Below are 23,392 nucleotides of genomic sequence, written 5' to 3'. Positions count from 1 at the left end.
GGTCTACTCTAGACCTTTGGTCTGGTCCAGCAGGGACCTTTTATGTTCTTAAATAAAAGGTACATAAATCTTGACCCACTTCTGATATAATGACTGCTGAACAGGTCATACTTGAATGACCCCTTTTTGTTGTTGTTGCATGATATAATTTCACGCACCCTCTTTTCTCTGGTTAGATATTCATAGTTCGGAAAGATGAGAACCTGAAAAATCTGCTTCTCTCAGTTCATTTTCCAGCCCTGGTGGAGGCTTCTGACATTTCAGAATACAGGATTAAAGAAGAAAAATCATGTAAGTTTATTCCTGAGTTTTGAAACTTATCTCTCCACCAAACTATTTTGCACCCTGTCCACAATATACCTGCACCTAGATCATTTTCAATGCAAATGTGTGCGTCTCTTCATTATGATCTTCATTAAGATTCAGGACAGGCAAAAGAAAGTGCTTCTTCACAAAGTGCATAGGTGAACTATGGAATGCATGCCCACAAAAAGTAGGGATGGCCACCAACTTGGATGGCTTTAAAGTAGGGATTAGACAGATTTGCTGAACATAAGGCTCTCAGTGGCTACTAACCCTGATGGTTATGTTCTACCATCACTGTCCAGAGGCAGCATAATTATGGATACCAGTTGCTGGAAACCACAGATGTCCAGCTGCTGCTTTGAATGCCTCCAGTCAAGGAGAGCCCAAGCCTTAGGAAAGAGTTTCCCTGTGGTTTTTCCATTCTCTTATCACTGTCTCATAAACACATTTCATATCAGTGTCTTCTCAAAACACTAGTTATCTTCATCAAACATGTTATGTCTCCACCTCCTGCTGGGCTTCCTGTTGATGACCTCCTGGGCCTCGCATTAAATACAAGTGTTCCTCCCCATCCTTTTTATCTAACCAGTTGCCAAGATTCCACACTGGCAGTTTCCTTTACCTCAGTGAGAGTCCCTTTGAGCCACAAACAACTTTTCTGACTGCTTACGCACTGGGCGTTCGAGTTGGAATTAGCATTTTGCAAGGCGGCCATACGATGATGTCACCCATTCTTGTTCCGTCACAGTGCTTTTTTGTGTGTGTATTTCTTTTCTTTCTGCAGAAAGCTGAAGGGCCCCCTCAAAAAGTTGCTGCTGTTGTTAGCAGGTGTAGTCTGCAACATGCCAGTAATACTACATTAATGGTGGACAGTAAGTGACCCTCTGGAGGTTGTTGGACTCCAACTCCCATCAGCCCCCGTCAGCATGGCCAGTAATCAAGTCTGATGGGAGTTGGAGTCCAACAGCCTCTGGAGGGGCACAGGTTTCCTGTTCCTGTTCCTTCTTGGCATTCACACGAATTGGATGGCCTTCCTGTCATCCTTGTCCTCAAGTATCTACTTTGTGGAGTTATACTGCCCTTGCAGAGCCTAGTTTACCTATCATGGCTAATGTCCTCAGTGATTTTGTCTGATCCTTTTCCACAGCTGTAGAAGATAATGGCCATCACTATGTCTTGAGGTCATGAATTCCACATTGGAATTGCTTTGCTGGGTCAGACAAATGTCCAAAATAAAATGTCAATGAAAGAGCCAAAGTTTGAATCAGGGACGGTGAGGAAGGGAGCACATCTGGTGTGGGCTGCTTCCATGTGACACCACAGCCCGGCCAACAAGACATTCCAGACAGGAGTTGGGGCGCATGAGGCCCACACCATTAAGTACACCACAGCTGCTGGATAAAACACAACATCTGGAAGCTTTAAAGGCATATCTCATCGGGGAGGATATGGAGGAGAGGGATGGCAGACAAGGATGGAAGGAGAGTGAGGAAAGTGCAAGGACGGACTTTACTAAAGGAAGAGGAGGGGAGGAAGGGAAGAAAAGAAGGATGTTAAGTTCTTAACCCGAGGTACCACTGTATTTATTTGCCATGTTTTATGTGCAGTGGTACCTCGGGTTAAGAACTTAATTCGTTCCAGAGATCCGTTCTTAACCTGAAACTGTTCTTAACCTGAAGCACCACTTTAGCTAATGGGGCCTCCTGCTGCCGCTGCACCACCGGAGCACGATTTCTGTTCTCATCCTGAAGCAAAGTTCTTAACCCGAGGTACTATTTCTGGGTTAGTGGAGTCTGTAACCTGAAGCGTATGTAACCTGAAGTGTCTGTAACCCGAGGTACCACTGTACCTTCTTTCTGCTGATGAGCTCAAGGCACTTCACAGTTAAAATAATGGATTCTAATTGATGACATATGTGCTATCCCGAGACATCGCCTCCTGCGAGTCAAGGCTGAAGGTACATAGTACCTAAGGCTAGCCAAGATATTTTGGCACCCAAGGCAGGAAACTCCACATGTGCCCCTCTCTGGAAGCAAAAACACAGCAATCATTAAATCCAACCAGTGATACGGCCGGTCTCAAGAGAAGAAGCAAATTTGGTTGTCTTGGCTACGGATGAGGTATTATTCTTATTTTTTGTGTGGGGGCTGTTCTGTACCTCAGTATTAATTTTATTATCACTGTCAAACTGTTAATTACTGGATTCTATGCATTTTAATGATCTGGTCTTTCACGTGGTGTATCAGAAACCACTTTGTATTCAGTATATAACAAAAAGCGGTATACAAATAAACAAAGAAATATAGAAATAAAATTTCCAGGAGGGCAGGTGCCAAATAGCAGCAGGTCCTAGCCAGGCTAATGGAGGAAGCCTTGCTGCCTGTAACCGCCCCCCTTCGCTTCAAATGGGTGAAATAGGTGCAGATGGAGACAGTTGTGGAGGCCCAGAGCTAAATGGTACTGGATCCTGAGCAGATTGATTCCTCACCCCGAGATCGTCGACTTTGCCAACCTATCTCTTCCTTTGATTCAGCTAGATGAAAAGGCTGCTGAAAGAGGCAGTTTTGGTAAAGGAGGAATCAAATGCATTTGATCCCAGCTAAATGAATGGTTGCAGAGTGAGTTCTAAAGTAGTATCCTGTCGACATCAATGCTACCTTCTGACCAGTGACAGCAAAGAGTTAAGTAGCATGGAGAAGTGGCAGGAAGACAACGTTTGATTTCCAAATTCAATCCCATTCAGTGTACGGAAGATGTCACCACAGACATGCAGGACGATCCTTGGAGCCTCTGGGATGTTGCATTCCGGTCATGGTGACTCATTCTATTTTTAGCTCAAGTATCTCTGTCCGTTCTCCATATTTAGTAACTTTGACCGCAGCACACCAGAGCAAACTCAGGGTCGTGCCTCTGATTTCCTTCCTCATTCAGGGTAAGTTGCCCACCTTGTCGTATCTACTCGTGAATTATCTGTATAACTTTTTTTAAAAAGAAGAGAAATTCTCTCTCATATATGTTTTTTCTAAGAAAACAATAACATTGGTAGTGCCTGCATGCCAGGGCAATCTGATAGACTTCCTGCAGTTTAAATCATTATTTTTTAAAAAGTAACTTTGCTTTAGCAAAGTTAATTAGCTTCAGACTAACTGTACACATGGATTAAACATGGAGAGCAAAGGATTTAGCTGAGCTAAAGCATGATTCCTTCCATTGACCTTGGGATTCTCAAACAAATGTCATTATTAAGGTCAGAACTATTCACTAGTGTAAACAAAGGCAGAGGAGAGCGAAGTTTTATAGCCGGGAAATGTGCCTGTTCAGACTGAAGTAACTTTCAAACAAAGCATTCCTGATAATGGTTTGTAGTGGCACAGACTCCAAGCAGTGCTAGTAAAGATAAAGGTAAAGGGACCCCTGATCATTAGGTCCAGTCGTGACCGACTCCGGGGTTGTGGCGCTCATCTCCCTTTACTGGCCGAGGGAGCTGGCGTACAGCTTCTGGGTCATGTAGCCAGCATGACTAAGCTACTTCTGGCGAACCAGAGCAGCGCATGGAAACACCGTTTACCTTCCCGCCGGAGCAGTACCTATTTATCTACTTGCACTTTGACGTGCTTTCGAACTGCTAGGTTGGCAGGAGCAGGGACCGAGCAACGGGAGCTCACCCTGTCGGGGGGATTCGAACCGCAACCTTCTGATCGGCAAGCCCTAGGCTCTGTGGTTTAACCCAGTGTTTCCCAACCGGTGTTCCGCGGCACACTAGTGTGCCGCGGAGCCTTGCCTGGTGTGCCGTGGGAGGGAGGCGGGCGAGAGGCGGGGCGGCGGCGGCGAGGATCCGCGTCGAGCCGGGGGCGGCTCCGCGGTGGCGGTGCCGAGGTTTCTCTCTCCATTCTCCCCCACACACAGGAAATAACACAGGATCAGCTGACAGGACCCGGCCAATGGGGCGGCGGCGGGGCAGCGCGCGCAAAAGGGAGGAGCGCGAGACAGCGGACGAGGAGGAGGCCGGCATGTCCGGGCAGCAGCATGGGGCCTTGCATGTCCTTTCAGCCCCGCACCCACTGCAGACCCCTTCCTATGCCACTGGTAGCTAGGCGAGGCGGGGGGCACTGGGCGCCACACCTCGGCGCCTGCAGCGTGCCTGAGCCATGCGTCTGCGGGCGAACTGCCCGCAAGCTCCGCTCTGGCCTCTGCCCACCGCCTCAGCCTCCCTACAGCTGAGGGGGAGGCTGCAGCGAGGCTCCACGCAGCGCGCCCTGCCATGGCTCGCCCCCATGGCACTCGCCCCTGGCTGCAGGACACGCGCGCCGCCCGGGCCCCTGAGCGGCTAGCTGCGCCGCTGCGCTGAGCGCAAAGAATACGTCCTCTCCGAGTTCGGCGTCGTCTTCGTGGGCAGCGCGAACCGCATCTCCAGCTTCGGGTGGAACTTTGGCCAGGTAGGGGGAAGCCTTTGGGGGGGGTGGAGACCGGGGTGGGGAGGGGTTAGGAGAGACGCTACCGGCGCCGTCCAGAAATGCCCAGAGCAACTGGAGCTCAGCTACGCGCACACATGCGCCCTCCAAATCCCGTTTCCCACCCCTTTCTCAAAAGAAGAGAGAAAAAATGGGTCCTGGGTGTGAAACCAAAGGACCTTTCCAGCTCCTCCTCAATTCCAGGTGTGGGTGGCAATGCCTCGTGTCTCCTCCCCCGCGACCAGAGCACACTTCCTAGGCTGGTTGGACGGTCCCTGGGGGTCTTCGGGTTGCCATATTTTGAAGAGCAAAAAGCAGGACACATTTGTCGACTTCTGCTTTTAGCTATGGATCAGTGGCCTAGCGTGGGGGGTGCAGGGGGGGCCGGCCACACCGGGCGCAACATCTGGGGGTTAGTGTTAGGGGGTGCAAATCCACGGGTTAGGGGGCGCAAATTACTTGCATTGCCCCGGGTGCTGACAACCCACGCTACGCCACTGCGGCCCTGAACGAGCAGGAGAAGGAGCTCAAGTGACGCTGCGCGCTGACGTCACGGGGCTGTAATGGTGGTGTGCCTCGATATTTTTTTCATCAAACAAGTGTGCCTTTGCCCAAAAAAGGTTGGGAAACACTGGTTTAACCCACAGCGCCACCCACGTCCCCAAAGCAGTGCTAACGGGGGCCAAATCCTGTATCACAGGCTGGATAGAGTGCTGGATTCCTACTTTGGGTATACGGGTATCCTCACAGCAATTTAAAGGTCACTATTTCTCTGTCTTAGGGTTGCTGGGCACAGGGGCAGTCCTGCCATGAAGCATGGTGAAGGGATTGGGGCAGCTGAAGCCCGGGACTCCATAGTGCATGGCCCACCCCCACCCCGAGATGGCCACCAGCATTACTTCAGTTGTGAAGCACACAATTACCATTTCTTTTCCCCACAGCCATGGCACGCTTACAAACGTGTGGGGAACATTTTTCAGTCCGAGGGGTACATCTCTTCTGGGCAAACTTCTGCAGGTCACATGTCAGTGTTGGGCAGGGTCAGAAGAACAATGAGTTTAAATGTTGTCAGGGCCGGCTCACCCATGAGGCTGGGTGAGGCAGCTGCCTCAGGTGGGGGGAAGCTCAAGAACAGGCCCTTCTGCAGGTGCCCTGCCTTTGCTACAGGAGAAGCAGCACGGGCAGAAGCACCAAGGAGATCTTGCCAAAAATCTAACAAAACCTTGTCAAAATCCCGTGAGGTATGAGATCTCATGAGATTTCAGCAAGGACTCACAATATCTCATCAGAACCCACGGTCAACATCACCACTTTGCAGGTGCTGCTACACATCCCAGATAAGAGAGGCTTCAGTGGGGCAGGGCAACACATTCCTATTTTGCCTCAGGCAGTGAAACAGGGTGTGCCGCCCCTGAATGTTACCTTTGTGCAGTATGCTACTTTCAACGCACACTTGACACCCCTCTCTATCCAGGCAAGCAAGAGTCATTATTTGAGCTCAAGGACAACTAGCCAGGCAAAAAATTCTCAAGAGTGGGGGGGTGTCATTTGGACTCTTTGTCAGGTAACAACAAGTTGGGGGGCAGCCCTGGTTGTGAGGATCTAACTGGGGGGAAGCCTGTGTGTACCGCCCTGAGTTCTGTTGTGTGGGAGAGACTGTCCTGTATCCGTTTGTCTCCAGCTAGTAGAGAAGTCTACATATTTTGCTCTTGGGGGTCGGGCAGGGCCAGCCCAGTAAATTTTGTTGTCTGAAACAAAGAACAGGATTGGACAACCTGCAAAGGAATAGGGCTTTCTACCACTTTGGGTTTCGTTTATGTCGTTTCAAACACCGAGTTGTAAGATGGTTGCTTTTTGTTCAAATGAATGTACAGGGGACTATTTCGCTTACAAAGTGGTTCACGAGGGGTGGGTGTCAAAAGTTTAAGGGGAAGTGTTGCTCAGGCAGTTTTGTAAGGCAGGGGTGATGATTCATGGCTGCTTGCACGTCACCAAGAAAGAGGACTCAAGATTTGTACAAGCTATAAACTGAGAAATGCAATGCATCTCATCAGAGTCGACAAGACTGTGATCAGGGGACTCATGTGCCTGTTCAACCTGATGTTTAAGCGCTTTCTGTTGATGGGCAACTTCAAGGCCTCTGCTCTCCTTTCTCGTCATTCTGCAAGCTGTGCTTGGATCAGACGGCTGTTCAGGAAGAGATCCTCTTCAAACAGGGGCCTGTTCCCTGCAAAATAGGACATATCGCTACCCTACATTTGGCTAGTTATAGACTAATCTGTCTGTTTTGGTTTCTCTCAGATTTTCATTCCCCCCCCCCCCATCATAAGTTCAGTTCCCCACATTTCTGCATCAGTTCACTATTTTATTTAAAGTTCTCATGGAAATTAATCAGCATTTTAGTGTAACTATGGGACGGATAAATCTCCTTTTCAGTTTCATGAGTTTTCTCATTTTCCCAGTTCTCCACAGTTCCACATCAGTTTGTGCTTTTTAAAAAAAACTTCATGAAGATTCATCAGCATTTTAGTTTCAATTTCCCTTAATCTACGCATTTTTCTACGCAGTTTTGCATAATATACACATTTTGCAATTTCCCATAATAAACCCAGTTTTGTACAGTTTTTTTTTTAAAAGTCTGCATGCTGCATCATCATATGATTAAGACAAGTGTGAATTTCAAAGGGAGGAATCGAGTGTAGCACTAACTCCCTCATTGTGTCTGTGCAAGGATTTCTGCTTACACAACTAAATCCCCCCCCCCACCTTGCACCCATCCCTAAATCTGTTCTGAGGTTTTCCCCAACCCTCTGAAGCAAATTGGGGCAGGGTTTAGGGCTCATGGAGGGATAAGAGAGGGGTAGAAATTCTACTGCACAAAAAGACATCCTTGTGACTTGAAGAGCGCCAATAGGTTAGCTGCATTTCGGTTCACACATTGTTTTAGGAAGTGCAGATTAAGTCCATGTGTCACATAGAGCTTTGTCCTCCAACATCTCACTGCTGCCCCCCGCACACCACATCACCAGATACCCGAGTGGCCCCCCACATTATTTCCATTGGTTGGGTTGGCCTGGCAGGCTGAGGACCACTTTGTATCCTAGAGTAGTTTGCTTTCTGTAAAAATAAGATATATAATCAGAGTATTTCCAGAGTCTGAGAAGAGTCGGGTTTTTTATTAAAAGTATAATAGGGATTTTCCATACTGTCCTGAAAATGTCAGAGTTGATGGGAACTCTGCCCCGGGTTATTTGAAAGAAAACTTGAAGCAGTTCTTGAGGCAGCCGGAAAACACAAAGGAGTTTTCATTTTAAACTTTAATCACTTTCTCTAAGGTGAAACTTCCTGAGGAAAGGAAAGAAAATCTCCCTCTTGTAAGTAGGCACAATTTCCTTCTTTCTGTTCTGTTTTCTTTGGAACAAAAGGCCCTGCCTTGCCTTGTGCCCAAGTAGTGTAGGTGTTTCTCAGAATTCACATACAGTATTATTGATGAGGAAATATGTGGACACTGAAGCAGCGCTATACCTTTTGGCAGGACCAATCTAACCACCAAAAATAGTGAGCAAGCTTGTGAGTTCTCCAGAATTTTTCTTCAGTTAAGTAGAAGAAAAAAATAGCTGGCAGGCTTACCTGAGAGCAACAGGTCCCAGTGAAAACAGGTGTACCTTGCATCAGCATCTCTCTGGGGAGTTAAAATGGTCACTCCTACCATTGAAAAATTATTTAAATAGGTCGGCCCAGGGCAGGTAGACCTCAGCAGTAGGCAGTACAGTAGTAGAGTGTGCCTTAGAGCAGAAGCAGTTTGACACATGGGGTGGTGCTGCTACACTAGCTTCCTGGCAGGTGGGTCTTTGTTGCTTACTGGGGAGAAAGGGGCAGGGTTATGCAAATGCAGTGGCAGAAGGCCACTCAGGGGTGCCTGCTATAGGGGTGGAAGGGGCCTCAATATTTGTAGGCAGGGGGTGAGCCCTCCAATATTGAGGGGCCACCATTCCACACCGCCTCCAGTGAACACTGGGTGGGGGCGGGAGGTGTGGAGAGCACTTTTCACTCTCCCCGCTCCCCACTGCGATCACTTCCTCAAAGGGACACCCACACGTCCCAGCAGGCCTGGCCAGACTTGGGGAGGGTGTGTGTGTGAGATGTCATGCATGCATGACGGCACCCCAATGTTGGGCCCAACTTGGTGCACCTGCTACCACCTCACCCCTCCTGCTCCTGGTGAGCTATAGGGACCCAGCTAACTGGAAGCTGGCATACAGCTCTGTCCTTGCCAGCAAGCTGCTTCTGCCTGAAGGTGCCGTGTGTTGGTGTCAAAGCTAAAAGATTTCCACCAGTCTCCCACCCTCTCAGCTAACTTGAAGGGTGATAGTGATGCAGCAATAAAACTGCTAGCACATTTGCAAAGCTAAGCAGAGTCCAGTATGGTTTCAAATTGGTTGGGGGACTGCATGTTGACATTCTTGCATTGCAGAGGATTGAACAAGATTTCCCTCGTAGTCCCTTCCAACTCTATATTTCTATGACCCCCCCCCTCCCTCCCTCCCTCCCTCCCTCCCTCCCTCCCTCCCTCCCTCTCTGCCTCTCTCTCATTGCAACATGCTAGTTCAGGATTGAAGAACCTTTTTGGCTTGGTGGGCCAGAGCTTTATTTTCCCACATCCCCATGGGCCAACTTTGACAAGTGGGTGGGACTACCCAGGTGCCAATCATTCAATGTCAGGATGATATTAGGTGACTGGTAGGCCACCTGATCGGTGGACGATCCCCCCTACCTGTCAAAGTTGACTCACAGGGATTCCCCTGCCATCTAAGGTTTTACTTCATGCTTTTCGTCTTGAGTCTGTGAATTGGTTAACCTTTAAGGTGCCTCAAGACTCTTTTACTTGTTCTTGTTGATGTTAACATTTATATAACCACCCATCAGTAATATATTCTAGATACTTTCCAGCAGACAATTGCAAACTGCCCCCTGCCCCCACATCAGTGAGGTGAACAGGAAACAAAAACTGAACTATGTATGCTAATCATTTTCTACTAATAATTAAGCTGATATCCAGGAAAGAAGTTTTAAAACACACACTCAAAAAGTCCCTCCTGTAGTTAGTTAGTTAATCAATAAATAATGTTTTGAGGTTTTGAGATGGTCATTTTGCTGCTCCTATTACATATAATACCTTGCCATTGAAGTCATTGTCTAGGACATTAATATTTCTCAGGCTTAAAAAAAGCTTTGAATGGCATTTTTTTTACACATATGAAACTAAAAGCACTTTCTAGCCCCTCTTGTACTATTTGCGCTCATCTGCAAATGTTCTTAAAGTCAGGTGGAAAGTGGAAGAGAGCTATTTATAAATCCAATCTGCATTCTAGCCAGTGCCTGATTTTTATATTTGCATTGCAAAAGCCACTTTGTGTGTGTGAAAACACCCTGGCGGGGCTCTCATGTAGCTGGTGTGAAGACAGTCTGTTTTACTTTTTGTTTTGAAACTTACATTGTGTTCATGAAAGGAAATTTGAATGAACTGACCTTCGCAAGGAAGTTGTAATGTGTTAGGGAGAGTGGAGGGCAGGAGGAGAGGTAGAGAATGAAAGAGAGAGGGGAGCAATAGATGCAACCACTATAATGCTTTGCTTATTATGAGAGGAAACTGGTGCCCTTGGGCAACCAAAATGATTGAGAGACTGCAGCAAGCCCCTCCACTTTGAGAAAGGGACTCAGTTGCTGTACCTGATCACCTGTTTATCACCTGTTAATTCTTTAATTCAGCAGTCATATAAAATGCAGAAGTGAACAGGTTAAATTGTTTGCCAGTATGAAGGTGCATTTTGGGGGGAAGCTTCTCCCATTGATTTCTTCCTCTTATGCAGGTGTACTCAGTTTTGATCCTTTACCTATAGAAAGATGGCAATGCTATGCCTGCAGCTTGGCGACTCTGCCAATATCTCCCTTCAGAGAAATTCATGAACAGTACATGAAATATGTTGTGGAAAGCTGGTCTCTTGGTGCTTGGTGGCTTGAGAATTAATTGCATAGCAGGAAGCTACTTCCACAAGACCTTTTGTATGTGATACTAGGTCTGTGGAATGGTCATGACACAATACGAAACCGTTTTTAAAATGCTGCCTCTGAACAACTGGGAAAGCAGAACTGAGTTTAGGAGATGAACCAGAGTGAAATATTTCTTTAAATAAACTGTATATCTTTAGCTCCTTCACTGTTCCTTGCTAATTTCGCTGTTGTTGTTGTTGTTTAGTCGTTTAGTCGTGTCCGACTCTTCGTGACCCCATGGACCAGAGAACGCCAGGCACCTCTGTCCTCCACTGCCTCCCGCAGTTTGGTCAAACTCATGCTGGTAACCTCGAAAACACTATCCAACCATCTTGTCCTCTGCCGTCCCCTTCTCCTTGTGCCCTCCATCTTTCCCAACATCAGGGTCTTCTCCAGGGAGTCTTCTCTTCTCATGAGGTGGCCAAAGTACTGGAGCCTCAGCTTCACAATCTGTCCTTCCAGTGAGCACTCAGGGTTGATTTCCTTCAGTATGGAGAGGTTTGATCTTCTTGCAGTCCATGGGACTCTCAAGAGTCTCCTCCAGCACCATAATTCAAAAGCATCAATTCTTCGGCGATCAGCCTTCTTTATGGTCCAGCTCTCACTTCCATACATCACTACTGGGAAAACCATAGCTTTAACTATACGAACCTTTGTTGGCAAGGTGATGTCTCTACTTCTCAAGATGCTGTCTAGGCCTGTCATTGCCCTTCTCCCAAGAAGCAGGCGTCTTTTAATTTCGTGGCTGCTGTCACCATCTGCAGTGATCATTGAGCCCAAGAAAGTAAAATCTCTCACTACCTCCATTTCTTCCCCTTCTATTTGCCAGGAGGTGATGGGACCAGTGGCCATGATCTTCGTTTTTTTGATGTTGAGCTTCAGACCATATTTTGCGCTCTCCTCTTTCACCCTCATTAAAAGGTTCTTTAATTCCTCCTCACTTTCTGCCATCAAGGTTGTGTCATCTGCATATCTGAGGTTGTTGATATTTCTTCCGGCAATCTTAATTCCAGCTAGGGATTCATCCAGCCCAGCCTTTCGCATGATGAATTCTGCATATAAGTTAAATAAGCAGGGAGACAAAATACAGCCTTGTCGTACTCCTTTCCCAATTTTGAACCAATCAGTTGTTCCATATCCAGTTCTAACTGTAGCTTCTTGTCCCACATAGAGATTTCTCAGGAGACAGATGAGGTGATCTGGCACTCCCATTTCTTTAAGAACTTGCCATAGTTTGCCGTGGTCGACACAGTCAAAGGCTTTTGCATAGTCAATGAAGCAGAAGTAGATGTCTTTCTGGAACTCTCTAGCTTTCTCCATAATCCAGCGCATGTTTGCAATTTGGTCTCTGGTTCCTCTGCCTCTTCTAAATCCAGCTTGCACTTCTGGGAGTTCTCGGTCCACATACTGCTTGAGCCTTCCTTGTAGAATTTTAAGCATAACCTTGCTAGCGTGTGAAATGAGTGCAATTGTGCGGTAGTTGGAGCATTCCTTGGCACTGCCCTTCTTTGGGATTGGGATGTAGACTGATCTTCTCCAATCTTCTGGCCACTGCTGAGTTTTCCAAACTTGCTGGCATATTGAGTGTAGCACCTTAACAGCATCATCTTTTAAAATTTTAAATAGTTCAGCTGGAATACCATCACTTCCACTGGCCTTGTTATTTGCAGTGCTTTCTAAGGCCCATTTGACTTCACTTTCTTACATTCCAGGTTTATATGCCTGTTGTCTTTGTCCATGGAGTTTTCTTGGCAGGGATACTGGAGTGGCTTGCCGGTTCCTCCTCCAGGTGGATCACGTTTGGTCAAAACTCTTCACTATGACCTGTTCATCTTGGGTGCCCTGCTCGGCATAGTTCATAGCTTCTCTGAGTTCTTCAAGCCCCTTCGCCACGACAAGGCAGTGATCCATGAAGGGGAATTTCGCTGTACCGTATCTTATAAAAATGTATAAAATTTAGATTAACATTTTGCCATGTGAATGAGTGTTTTGCAATGCTTTCTAGTTCAAATATGAAAGGTTCACATGCTCGTTCCTTGAGGATTCATCAGCTTCCTGATTTATACTGAAAAGTCCCTGATTTTTTCCCTCTCTTGTTTCTCAATCAGTACTGTATTTGGAAGGGTCCTTTCTCGTGTTTGAAGATATCTTCAAACTGATTGCATTCTACTGTGTCAGTAGGTAAGTTGGATTTATGTTTTCCGATTATGGTGTCTCTGTTCACATATGGGAATGTTCAATGGGGAGATTCTAGGACAATGTAGCCCATCAAATTGGGTGATTACTTACGCATCGCCAAAAAGAGAGGACAAAAAGGGCAGCAATCAAAAAGGGCACATTTGCATAACATTTGCATCTCTTAACAGGCATCCTTGCTTTTGGCTGGGGGGACATCTTGAAGACTTATTTATCCCAACAGGTCTATGCAGTTATTTAAAACTTTTTTGAGGAGCCATTCATTTAATGATTCTGCTGAGGTACTTTTAATGGTGTGTGTCTATATATCGTTGCCCTGATATTTTGCAAGAGGTTAGCATTTAAATCTTTTATAAATAAATGTGTTTTGCAACTGAACAAAGCCAGAAAACTGTCACTGCATATTCACTCCCTTGTGTATGTGAATGTGAGAAGGCAAATTATGAAGAAAAGCTTCTCATTTGATGTTGTTGTTATTGGTTATATCTGTACACCACACTGATAGCATGTTTCGGTGAACACAAGAGCTGCCGCCACTCTTCCTCATAATGCTAAATAGCATAGAATTGCAGAATTGTAGAGTTGGAAGGGTCCCTAAGAGTCATCTAGTCCAAACCTCTGCAATGCAGGAATCTCAACTAAGTCGTGTGATGTCATTGCCCTCTGTTTCCTTGCCGTTATGCGACTTTGTTGGCTGCTTCTTGCAAGGGGTGGGAAAAACTCTGAGCGTAGTGACATCAGTTCCCAAGTCTCTAACTAAACATCAATGGGGAGACTTAGTGTGGGCACGAGTTCCTCTTAGTTTGGACAATGTACAATGTACAATTGCTCAGTGACCAGCAGGGGTATAGGAGGTCCTGATTTTAAAAATATTCAAGGGCATACAGAATGCTTTCAATTGGTGGGGGAGAGGCTGTTTGGCAAATGAATTTTTAACACACACTCAGTAAAAGTGACGTCCAAATTTATGTATGGATTTTCAAAAGAACAAAAGAAAGGAGGTAGGGGAAGGAGTGAGGGAAAATTGAGTCCTTCAAATAAGTAAGTGTCTTCTGAAATCAAGTGTTCTGGCTAGCCTTGGGAATATCTGTGGTAAGTAAAATTGCCTGTCAATGGGAGTTGTTGTTGTTGTCATCATCTGTTTTTCTCGAATGACAATGGAGTGTGCCTCTGGGGGTGAAGTCAAACTGCTGTGTTAGCAGCACTGAAGGGACCTCCCTGGGACAAAAGCCTGGGCAGGGTGTATGGAGGTCCTGGGCTGCCCAGATGACAAGACCTTCTCCTTAGCCTTACTGATTGATGTAGTCCAAAGGAAAGCAGAGCCATATGCTTGGCACCAGCTTGGCTGCAGGAGTCGCTGGAAGGAGGTGTACAAGGCATCACCCAACCACCCTAGGGACTCCACCCCAGAATTGACTTCTCTCAGTTTATCATTTTTCCAGTGCTCCGTTCTCCACATTTACACACCAGTTTGCCAGTTGTTGTTTTTTTAAGTCTCCCTGAAACTTCAGCAGCATTTTAGTGTGAATTTCTCTCCATGTGTACATTTTTGTATGCCATCTTGCCTAATTCAAACATTTTTGCAATGCATTTTTTTCCTAATACAGTATGGGGGCCTTTTATTGTTTCTTTCACCAATACAGACATTTTAATGCACATTTTACTTTAAGATGTGCATTTTTGTATACATTGCTTGACTGGAGAACCACACTGCAAGAGTTGGAGAAGTGAAATTTTCAAAAGACGTCTGTGTTTGAGTTCGTGAATTAGGAATATTCACCCTTAAATGAGAATTGGACTTAGTTTCTCCCTCATCCCTAGTTAAGGCCAACAGTAGCTGAAGGGGAGAGGAAAGGCCATCATGAGTTCATCTCTTAGCCATCCTGGGATCTGTCAAGGCAGGCAGTTTGTTCAGCACTCGTGCCAGTCATGTGAAAGAATGATTTCCTGCGGTGCAGAGAAACTACAAGCCAAGCGAGCTATTTGAAACTCAGCTGTTCCAAGCTGTTTTTAAAAGAATTATAATTGACTTTGGGTTAGCGATAAAAAGAGCCAGACTTCCTCTCCACCCCACCCTCGCCATCTCACAGGACCATTACTATGAACTCTCCTGTGGGAAGGATCCCAGGAGAGAAATGCAGGTCATCAAAGGCCACATCAGAGCCTGCTTCAGTTGGATTACGCTCCTGTGCCTCTTTACAACCAACTGACCTGCAGGAAATATGCTGATGGCTTGTTCTATCTTGATCTGAGTCTCATTCGCACGACACTCCACGCCAAATAATTGCTCAGTGCAAATGTGTGGGCTCCCAGAGAAGAGCTTGCGGCTGCTTCACTCTTGGTAGGAGGTAAAGAAGCTATTGTTTTCTGCTTTGCCCTGTATTTATCGCATGCAGAGCTGTTTCCATTCTGCTGCACTTCGTCTTCTACCCGAAACTATGGTATTCGACTTGCTGGCGGCTGTGGTAAAAGTACATAACTTCCATAAATTAATTACCGAAGTTACATTGTCATTATGTCATTTCAAAGTCAAGAAAAAACATGAAACGTAATCAATTACATGTTCTCTGGGTTGATTTCCATTCTTGCACATAGGCAAACAGCAAATACTGCTCCATTTCTGTTTTCCTTGGTATTCTCTGACATCCCTAACTCCTTCCTGGTTGTTTTGCTGCCGTGCCACACTGAGCTAAGCCAAAGTTTGACCTAGCTTGTTGCCCAAACCTAGACTTGTAGTCTAGCTCTCTTGGGAAACCATGAGCTGTAAGCAAGGCCCTATGGTTTATGGCTCATGGTTTGTCTAGGACAGTGTTTCCCAACCTTGTGCCTCCAGCTGTTTTTGAACTACAACTCCCATCATCCCTGACTAGCAAGACCAGTGGCAAGGGATGATGGGAATTGTAGTCCAAAAAGAGCTGGAGGCACAAGGTTGGGAAACACTGGTCTAGGAGAGCAGTAAGAAGAAGAAGAAGAAGAGTTTGGATTTGATATCCCGCCTTTCGCTCCCCTTCAGGAGTCTCAAAGCGGCTAACATTCTCCTTTCCCTTCCTCCCCCACAACAAACACTCTGTGAGGTGAGTGGGGCTGAGAGACTTCAAAGAAGTGTGACTGGCCCAAGGTCACCCAGCAGCTGCATGTGGAGGAGCGGAGACTCAAACCCGGTTCCACAGATTACAAGACTACCGCTCTTAACCACTACACCACACTAGCTCTCTAGTAACAGGAACCCAGGCTTGGCTTATATGTCAAACTGTGGCTGATGAGCCTTGGGACACAGGTGGACTTTCTCCCCCATCCCTGCTTGTGGGCCACTTCCCACTCTATGATTCAGAATATAAACTTATTGTAAATGTGTTTCCATTGAAATTATTGTAAATTATTTCGAAGCACTGCATCTGTCTAGAATAAGAAATGAAATAATGCAGAACTAACCAAGCAGCTTTTATTCCTTACCAAGCCACATGCAGCTTTGAATATATTTATTCGTTTCTTTTTCACTTCCTAGAGATTTGCTTCCCTCCACACTAAAGCTGCCACAAGCAATATTGGAAGCCAATAGTGTTACAGATCTAGAAACCATCTCTAGTCTGGAGATAGGTAAGTTGTGTTGGAGACCCCTAGCAACTTCTTACCCCAAACCCTAAATAATGGGTTCATTATTTGGATGTACACCTAAGGCTTCTAGTCCTATGCACAATTCCATCACATGCCAGAATGCTCCCTTGTTTCACTGAACTCAGCAAGAGGTGGGAGTGTTCCGCAAGGTATTTCTGTTTGTCATCCCTGCTCAAGGGCCTTGTATCTCCTCTTCTCCGCCCTTGTTGAGAGGGAGGAGTGTTTTGCAAGGTGTCAGAAGCAATGGGGCTGGTAGGGTGCTGCCTCTTGTATACTTCCCTTGCCTAAGACAGGTGTTTTGCCCTGCCTCCTCAGTGGGCTGTCTCTGTAGAAGCATAATGCCTCCAACCAGGGAGGCAGATCATAGTCATCATGGCTAGTAGCCACTGATAGTCTTATCCTCCATGAATTTGTCCAGTCTTCTTTTACAGCCATTCAGGTTGGTGGCCATGGGAGTCCCATAGATTCACTATGGTGTGTGTGGAAAAAGTACTTCCTTTTACCTGCCCAGAATCTCCCTGCGCTCATCTTCATTGCATGCCCATGCATTCTAGTCTTTTGTTTTGATCAAGATTGGCGTGATGTGGTTGAGCATAAGATATCAGCTGGAAATACTTGGTTCTAATTTAATCTGAGCCGCATTTTTGCAGATAGACTGGCCACAACATCCTATGAGACTGGCCTGGCCTACAAGATTGTTGTCAGGGTTACTGAATTCACATCCAAAATGACCTTTGAGCACTTGAAATTATTTCTAGGACACATAGAAGTTATACACTGTGTTGTGCTTCTTAGGCTCCTTAGTAAAAAAAAACCCTAATCAATTCAGAGAGGAGGTGATGGCAGGTAGCAAACCAGACTTTTCTTTTCCAAAAGGAAAGATTTCGTAATCTACAATGCTTATTTCCACTTCCCCCAGAATCATGCCTGTCTTAGGAAGAGGAATTCCCCGTTTCGTTCTGACACTTCTGAGATATATGCACACAGCCCTGGGCACAAATCATACCTCCGCAACAGTATTTGTTTAATGCTACTTTATATGCAAATACTCTTGTACGATAATTTCTGGGTCTCTCCTTCAGGATGGGATTGAGACTTCTTTTGTTTGTCAGTCTGTGCCTAGACTTTGGTAGAGGGAACAAAGTCCATCTTTTGTGGAGGCCCCCAATATAAAATTACAGACTATTTAAAAAATGAACAATTTAATCCAGACCAGACATAGGTATTCAGCAGGGCAGGGAGGGAGATTTGGTTATCTGGAGAAGAGGGTACAGCTGGGTTTTGGATGGGGTTCCACTTCCCCACAAGAACCAGGTTTCTGGTTTGGGGGTCCAGTTGAACTTGGCCCTATCTGTGGAATCACAGAGGGGAGCCTGTGGAGTTGTGGTGCTTATCTCACTTTCAGGCTGAGGGAGCCAGCGTTTGCCTGCAGACAGCTTTCCGGGTCATGTGGCCAGCATGACTAAACCGCTTCTGGTGCAATGGAACACCGTAGCGTGAGCCAGAGTGCGCAGAAACCCTGTTTACCTTCCCATCACAGCGGTACCTATCTATCTACTTGCACTGGCGTGCTTTCGAGCTGCTAGGTTGGCAGAAGCTGGGACAGAGCAATGGGAGCTCACTCCATTGTGGGGATTCGAACCGCCAACCTTCTGATCAGCAAGCCCAAGAGGCTCAGTGGTTTTTGACCACAGCGCCAACCCCATAGTCACCCTTGTCCTTTACCTTTATTATACTATACAAGATACAGGACTGAATCTAGTAAGTATTTTACAAGAAATGGGAACCATATCCAAGACATTTTCTCTGAAAATAGAACGCAAAGTAGAGCATGCAATTTCCATATTTCGTCAAACCACATTTTTCTCTAGCCTAAATGTTCTATCAGTTCAGTTATAGTATACTGAGGAAGACAAAAAACTTATTCAAGGTGACATCTAAATGTTGCTTTTTCATCACTCAAAGCATAGTATTTTGTACTTTGGAAAAAGTGGCGCTTTCCCTTCGATAACACAGGGGTTACTGTTTTGCAAAAGGTAACTCGCTTGATCAATGGCTATATTTCTTTAGCTGGTACACAAACACACTATGTTACTGTGTGTGTGTGTGTGTGTGTGTTTGCGTGCACGCGGCTGTGGTTTTACATGACAAACCCTCTAGCTCTTGTGTACAGCAGAAGCTACCCTTCGAGCTCATTCTCACCCCACTGTGACCCAAACTACACACAACATTAGACACATGTCTAAGCAAGCATGTTTAATGTAGCTGCTTTTCATTGTACAGTAAGATCTGGTCTGGGCCTCTGACCTCAACCATGTTCTCAGTCTGCACTGGGTTTTCTGCTTGGGGAAAAACTCCACCCTATTCCTTGCTGCTATTTGCCACCACTACCCCCGGGTAATGTTTGCAGTAAACAGCACTTTTGGCGAAACAGCCATTTTCAGGTAATACTATTGGTTGTATATGAGGATTCTGCTTGGTTTGACCTTTTTAAAGGCAGTACTGTCTATCCAATACAGAATAATGCATATGTTCAATAAACATTATGCAATACAATTCAGTTAAAGGACTTCAGTCTCTTCCCGCCCTGCACTTGATTATTTTCTTTTAATTCTCATGGTTTTTGGTTGGTTTGTTTTTGCAGGTTTCTGGGACTCCGCTTTAAATCAAAGGCGGGGAGGACAGTTCCCTCACTCTGTGAAAGGTCTTGCTTTTGCCACAGCTCAAGTGAAAAAGGAGGGGGAAACTACCCAGTGTTTTGCAAGCAGCACGGACAATTGTTCATGTGAAATTGAGCTGTCAATAGGAAATGACAGGCTGTGGTTTGTAAATCCTATTTTTATAGAGGAGAGAAGCAACCAGTTTCCCCCGGATGTTCCTCTTCCTCCACCTCCTCCTCCTCCTTCTCTAGAGACTTGCAGGAAAGATCCTTCTTCTACTAGCGACACCGTGACAAGGCCTCCAAAGAGGTCTCCCAGCCGCCGCCCGCCACCACCACCTCCTCTGCCTCTTCATGCTGTGAAGCAGCCTGAAAAGTCTCCCATGACCACTTCTGAAGAGCTTCGGGATCTGGAGAAAAACAAAAAGGAAATGAAAACTGAAGTTAGCAAAAGCAAAGAAGACGATGGGCGGCCGTCTTTGTCTCTCAGCGATTCTTTTACCACAAAGAAATGCATCCCGCCTTCCATTCCGCCAAGGAGGTGCATATCCGAGAGATATTCTGGAAAGGGCTGCTTTGAAAAATCTGAGAAATGTCCAGCAGCAGGTGGAGAACTGGTGGGGAAACGGAGCGGTGGGAATGAAGGTTGCATTTCATGTGCTGTTGAGCCTCCAGAGGTGTTTGAAGAGGTTTCGGAGAAAGATCCAGCATCATGTCAAGGGGGGGAGCCCAACAGCGAGGCCAAGAACCAGCTGGTGGCTGAGCTGCAAAAGAAGCCCTCAGAGAAGTCGGCAGGGCCTCCTATCCCACCCCCAAGAAAGAAAAGGATCTCACGACAAGAGTCATCCGCCAGCTCTTGCCATTCAAAACCAGTATGTGCTGAAGAGTCAGAATTGCCGGTTCCAAAAGGAAAGGGAAAGCCAGTAAAAAAAAGTTGCTCCAATGCAAAAAGGGAATCAAAATTTGCCCGTCAGCCTCTTAGCTTCTCAGATCTTGAAAGTTCTCATGACTCACTGGACAGCCCAGTAAGCAACGTGGGGGCTCAGACACCAGCCTCTGAGCCAGACTCCTATTCCACCAGCAGTACTGAGGATGAGCTAGAGCTGGTGACCAGCCCGTCAGTGAAGAAGACCCGTTCCATGATATTAGGCAGGGCCAAGAACCGCCTGTCCATGGTCAGCCTGAGCAATGTCTTCACTGCTTTCCTGTCTGCTGACCGAAAGCTCCGGAAGAAGATTGTGGAGCTGGCCCAGGACAAAGACTCTTACTTTGGCCGCTTGGTGCAGGACTATAAAGTATACAGCCTGGAGATGATGGCAAGGCAGAGCTCTAGCACTGAGATGCTGCAAGAGATCCGCTTAATGATGACCCAGCTGAAGAGCTACTTAGTACAAAGCAGGGAGATAAAAACCTTTATGGACCAGGCTGTTCACACGGATGAGCAACTAGGTAAGAGCTTCCGTTTTCTATTCTTCTTTTGAGTGCATGGTTTCCTCGAGAGGCAAATCAAGGTGAAAACATTGATGCATCAAAATAACACATTATCAGGAGAACTGGCACAATAAAATAGTTGTATTTGTCAGCCATTGGCATTTGCTGGACCACAGACATCTATGGTTATTTACAGTGTTATTTACTCTTTTTTTCCATGTCTATTACATTTTTAAAATGTAATAGAGTCTAGATGCAGAAACACCGCCAAAGAGCAGGTTACCAAAGCACTGACAGAGCTCTCAGGCTTTTTATTTAGTGATTGTGTTTGTAACCCACCCTTCTTTCCTACATTCAGACTGGAATGCTTGAGGCTATCCCGTTTTATCACTTATCCCCAGGCTATAGAACAAGCTCCAGTGCTTAAAACACCACCCATTGCATCACAACACTAGAAACTCTGTCCCAGCCTTCCTCAACCTGGTACCTTCCAGCTGCTTTGGACTACAACTCCCATCATCCCCAGCTAGCACTGCTATCCAAAACAACTAGAGGGCACCTTCACCATCACCTGCGACATTTCTGTGCCGCATGTGTGTGACGCTCCTTTCTACATATTCAGCAAAGAAACCAAGCTGTTTGGTGGCAGAGTCAAGGATTGTTCTATACCCTTTGGCTTCAGTTAGACTGAACGGGCAAAGGCACCAGAGTGGACTGATGCTGCAGGCCAGATGAAATTTGGCCATGGGTATGTTCTGGCCACAGCCCAGCCTTAGAGTCAACAGGTTAAGTTGGATCTCTGGTGGAAGGAGAAACTTAATTCATGGCCCTCATATAAGAGCTCTTCTGCGGGATAGCTCAATCAGTAAAGCGAGACTTAATGTCAGGGTCATGGATTCGAGTCCCACTTTGGGCAAAAAGATTCCTGCATTGCAGGGGGTTGGACTAGATGACCCTCGTGGTCCCTTCCAAGTCTATGATTCTAGGTGTATTTCATGTGTTTCAGTGCTTACTCCTGTGGTCCTGTTCTTCCAGCTATTGCAGATACCCTGGCCAGAATCCAACACAGAGTTGAGTGTGCTTGGGGTATAGGCCCTGTAGAGGTGACAACAGGACAGGTGTGATGCAATTTGCTGTTCTTTTGCAAGTTTGATGGAAAGGCGTTTCTTTGGGTGTTTTTGTTCACTTGCTGGATGTTAAGCAAGAGTTAGGCAATAGCCTCGGAAGGCCATGAACAAGAGTGACCCGAACTAAAGAATATGCAGTTTCATGCTGCTGGATGTAATCAGTTCCAGCATTGCAGAGATTTGCATTCAGCAGAGCTGTAGAAGTCAAAACAACCACCATCTAGCCTTATACGGAAATGAAATTTTCAAAAAGTTGCTGCAACTTACACCAACCCTGGTAGGCCAACTTTCTACACATTGTCAACACTTCTTCCTGGATGTCCTCTCCCCTTTCCAGCTGAACACAGCGAAATTGTGCCTGTCATTTTATTTAAACTCACATTGAGAAATTCCTTTTCTTTTATCCTGAGCATGCCAAATTGGGATTATCTTCTGCCTCACTTTCCCCTTCACATCCAGACCCAGTTCTGCAGTGTGATTTTACTTCCCTAACATTTCCAAAATCCATTCTCCCCTCAGCACCTATTGCTAAAAATCCTTTATCCATGCTCTGAACATATTTCATCCAGATAACAGAAATTCAGTCCTCAACAGCCTAGTTCCTTCTTCTCCTCTTCCTTCCCTTTTCCCAGCAGTTCACTTTGCTAGATTCATCTTTTCCTTTGGTCATACATTATGGGTAAAACTTGTTGAAGACATTCATGGATTTTTCCTGTTCCTGTTCCTGTTGTTGTTGTTTGCATGCCATATTGGCTTCTAAGTGATTTGCAAGCTTATAATAAATTATAAAATTCTTACATAATTAAAATACACAGTAAAACAATTCCATCAAAACATTAAAATAGCCACATTTAAAATATACAATAAAACAAACCTGTCAAAAAGCATAATAATTAGACAATTTAAAAAGCAATTAAAACAGTTGGATCAAGAAGTTCGGGTGAACAGGTGTGTTTTCAAGAATTGACGGAATGCCAATACGGAGAAAGCCTCTTGTTTTTCTGCAGGAAAAGCATTCCACAACACTGGTGCCACCAGTGAAAAAGTCCGCTTCCATGTTACCAGTCTGGGGGCCAGATTCCATTTGGATGCTGTTCAAAATGGCAGCAGTTTGTTGGGTCAAAGCCAAGAGACATTATTATAATTATTTAATTTATTGCCTACCTTCACCTTAAGGCCCCAGGGTGGGCTACAATTAAAAAACAACAATATAAAAACTTACAGTTAAAAAATAGCAGTTTCTTCCGTAATGTTAGGCCTAGCGAGAGATCTCTATGAACTGGCTAGACTAGGCCCCAAAACCACATTTGTTTGTTTTATTTGTTAAAAATGTATGCTGCCTTTCCAATAAATGGTGCTCTAAGCAGCAAGTGTATTGAGGCTTATGAGGGCCGAGGCCAGAGCTTCCAAATTTCCAGGGCAAAAGGATGGTCATATTCTTAAGTAAGGAAGCATTTTAGACAACAACAGCAACATCAATAGTTACAATGTGCTAATTTTATTTTAACACAGTTTCTAGGCTCCAGAGATTGCCGTCACCAAAACTAAATCTCTCA

The 23,392-nt window shown here is 45.7% G+C and overlaps 1 protein-coding gene across 3 annotated transcripts in view; it reads left to right on the top strand.

The window, feature by feature from the left end:
* Positions 1-23,392, top strand: part of RIN3 (Ras and Rab interactor 3) — a 70,007-nt gene that overhangs the window by 26,354 nt on the left and 20,261 nt on the right. For 2 of the 3 annotated variants that reach the window (XM_081910071.1, XM_081910073.1), the window contains 4 exons: positions 177-291; positions 12,917-12,989; positions 16,510-16,601; positions 19,264-20,727. In XM_081910071.1, the coding sequence (XP_081766197.1) occupies positions 177-291; positions 12,917-12,989; positions 16,510-16,601; positions 19,264-20,727 (1,744 nt within the window). Of the gene's footprint in view, positions 1-176; positions 292-3,109; positions 3,239-12,916; positions 12,990-16,509; positions 16,602-19,263; positions 20,728-23,392 lie in introns of those variants that run through there. The other variant, XM_081910072.1, reaches the window with a different exon arrangement.

Source organism: Podarcis melisellensis (assembly GCF_964234715.1).
Source record: "Podarcis melisellensis genome assembly, chromosome: 1".
Classification (NCBI taxonomy): domain Eukaryota; kingdom Metazoa; phylum Chordata; class Lepidosauria; order Squamata; family Lacertidae; genus Podarcis; species Podarcis melisellensis.
This window is presented reverse-complemented; position numbering and strand designations above follow the sequence as displayed.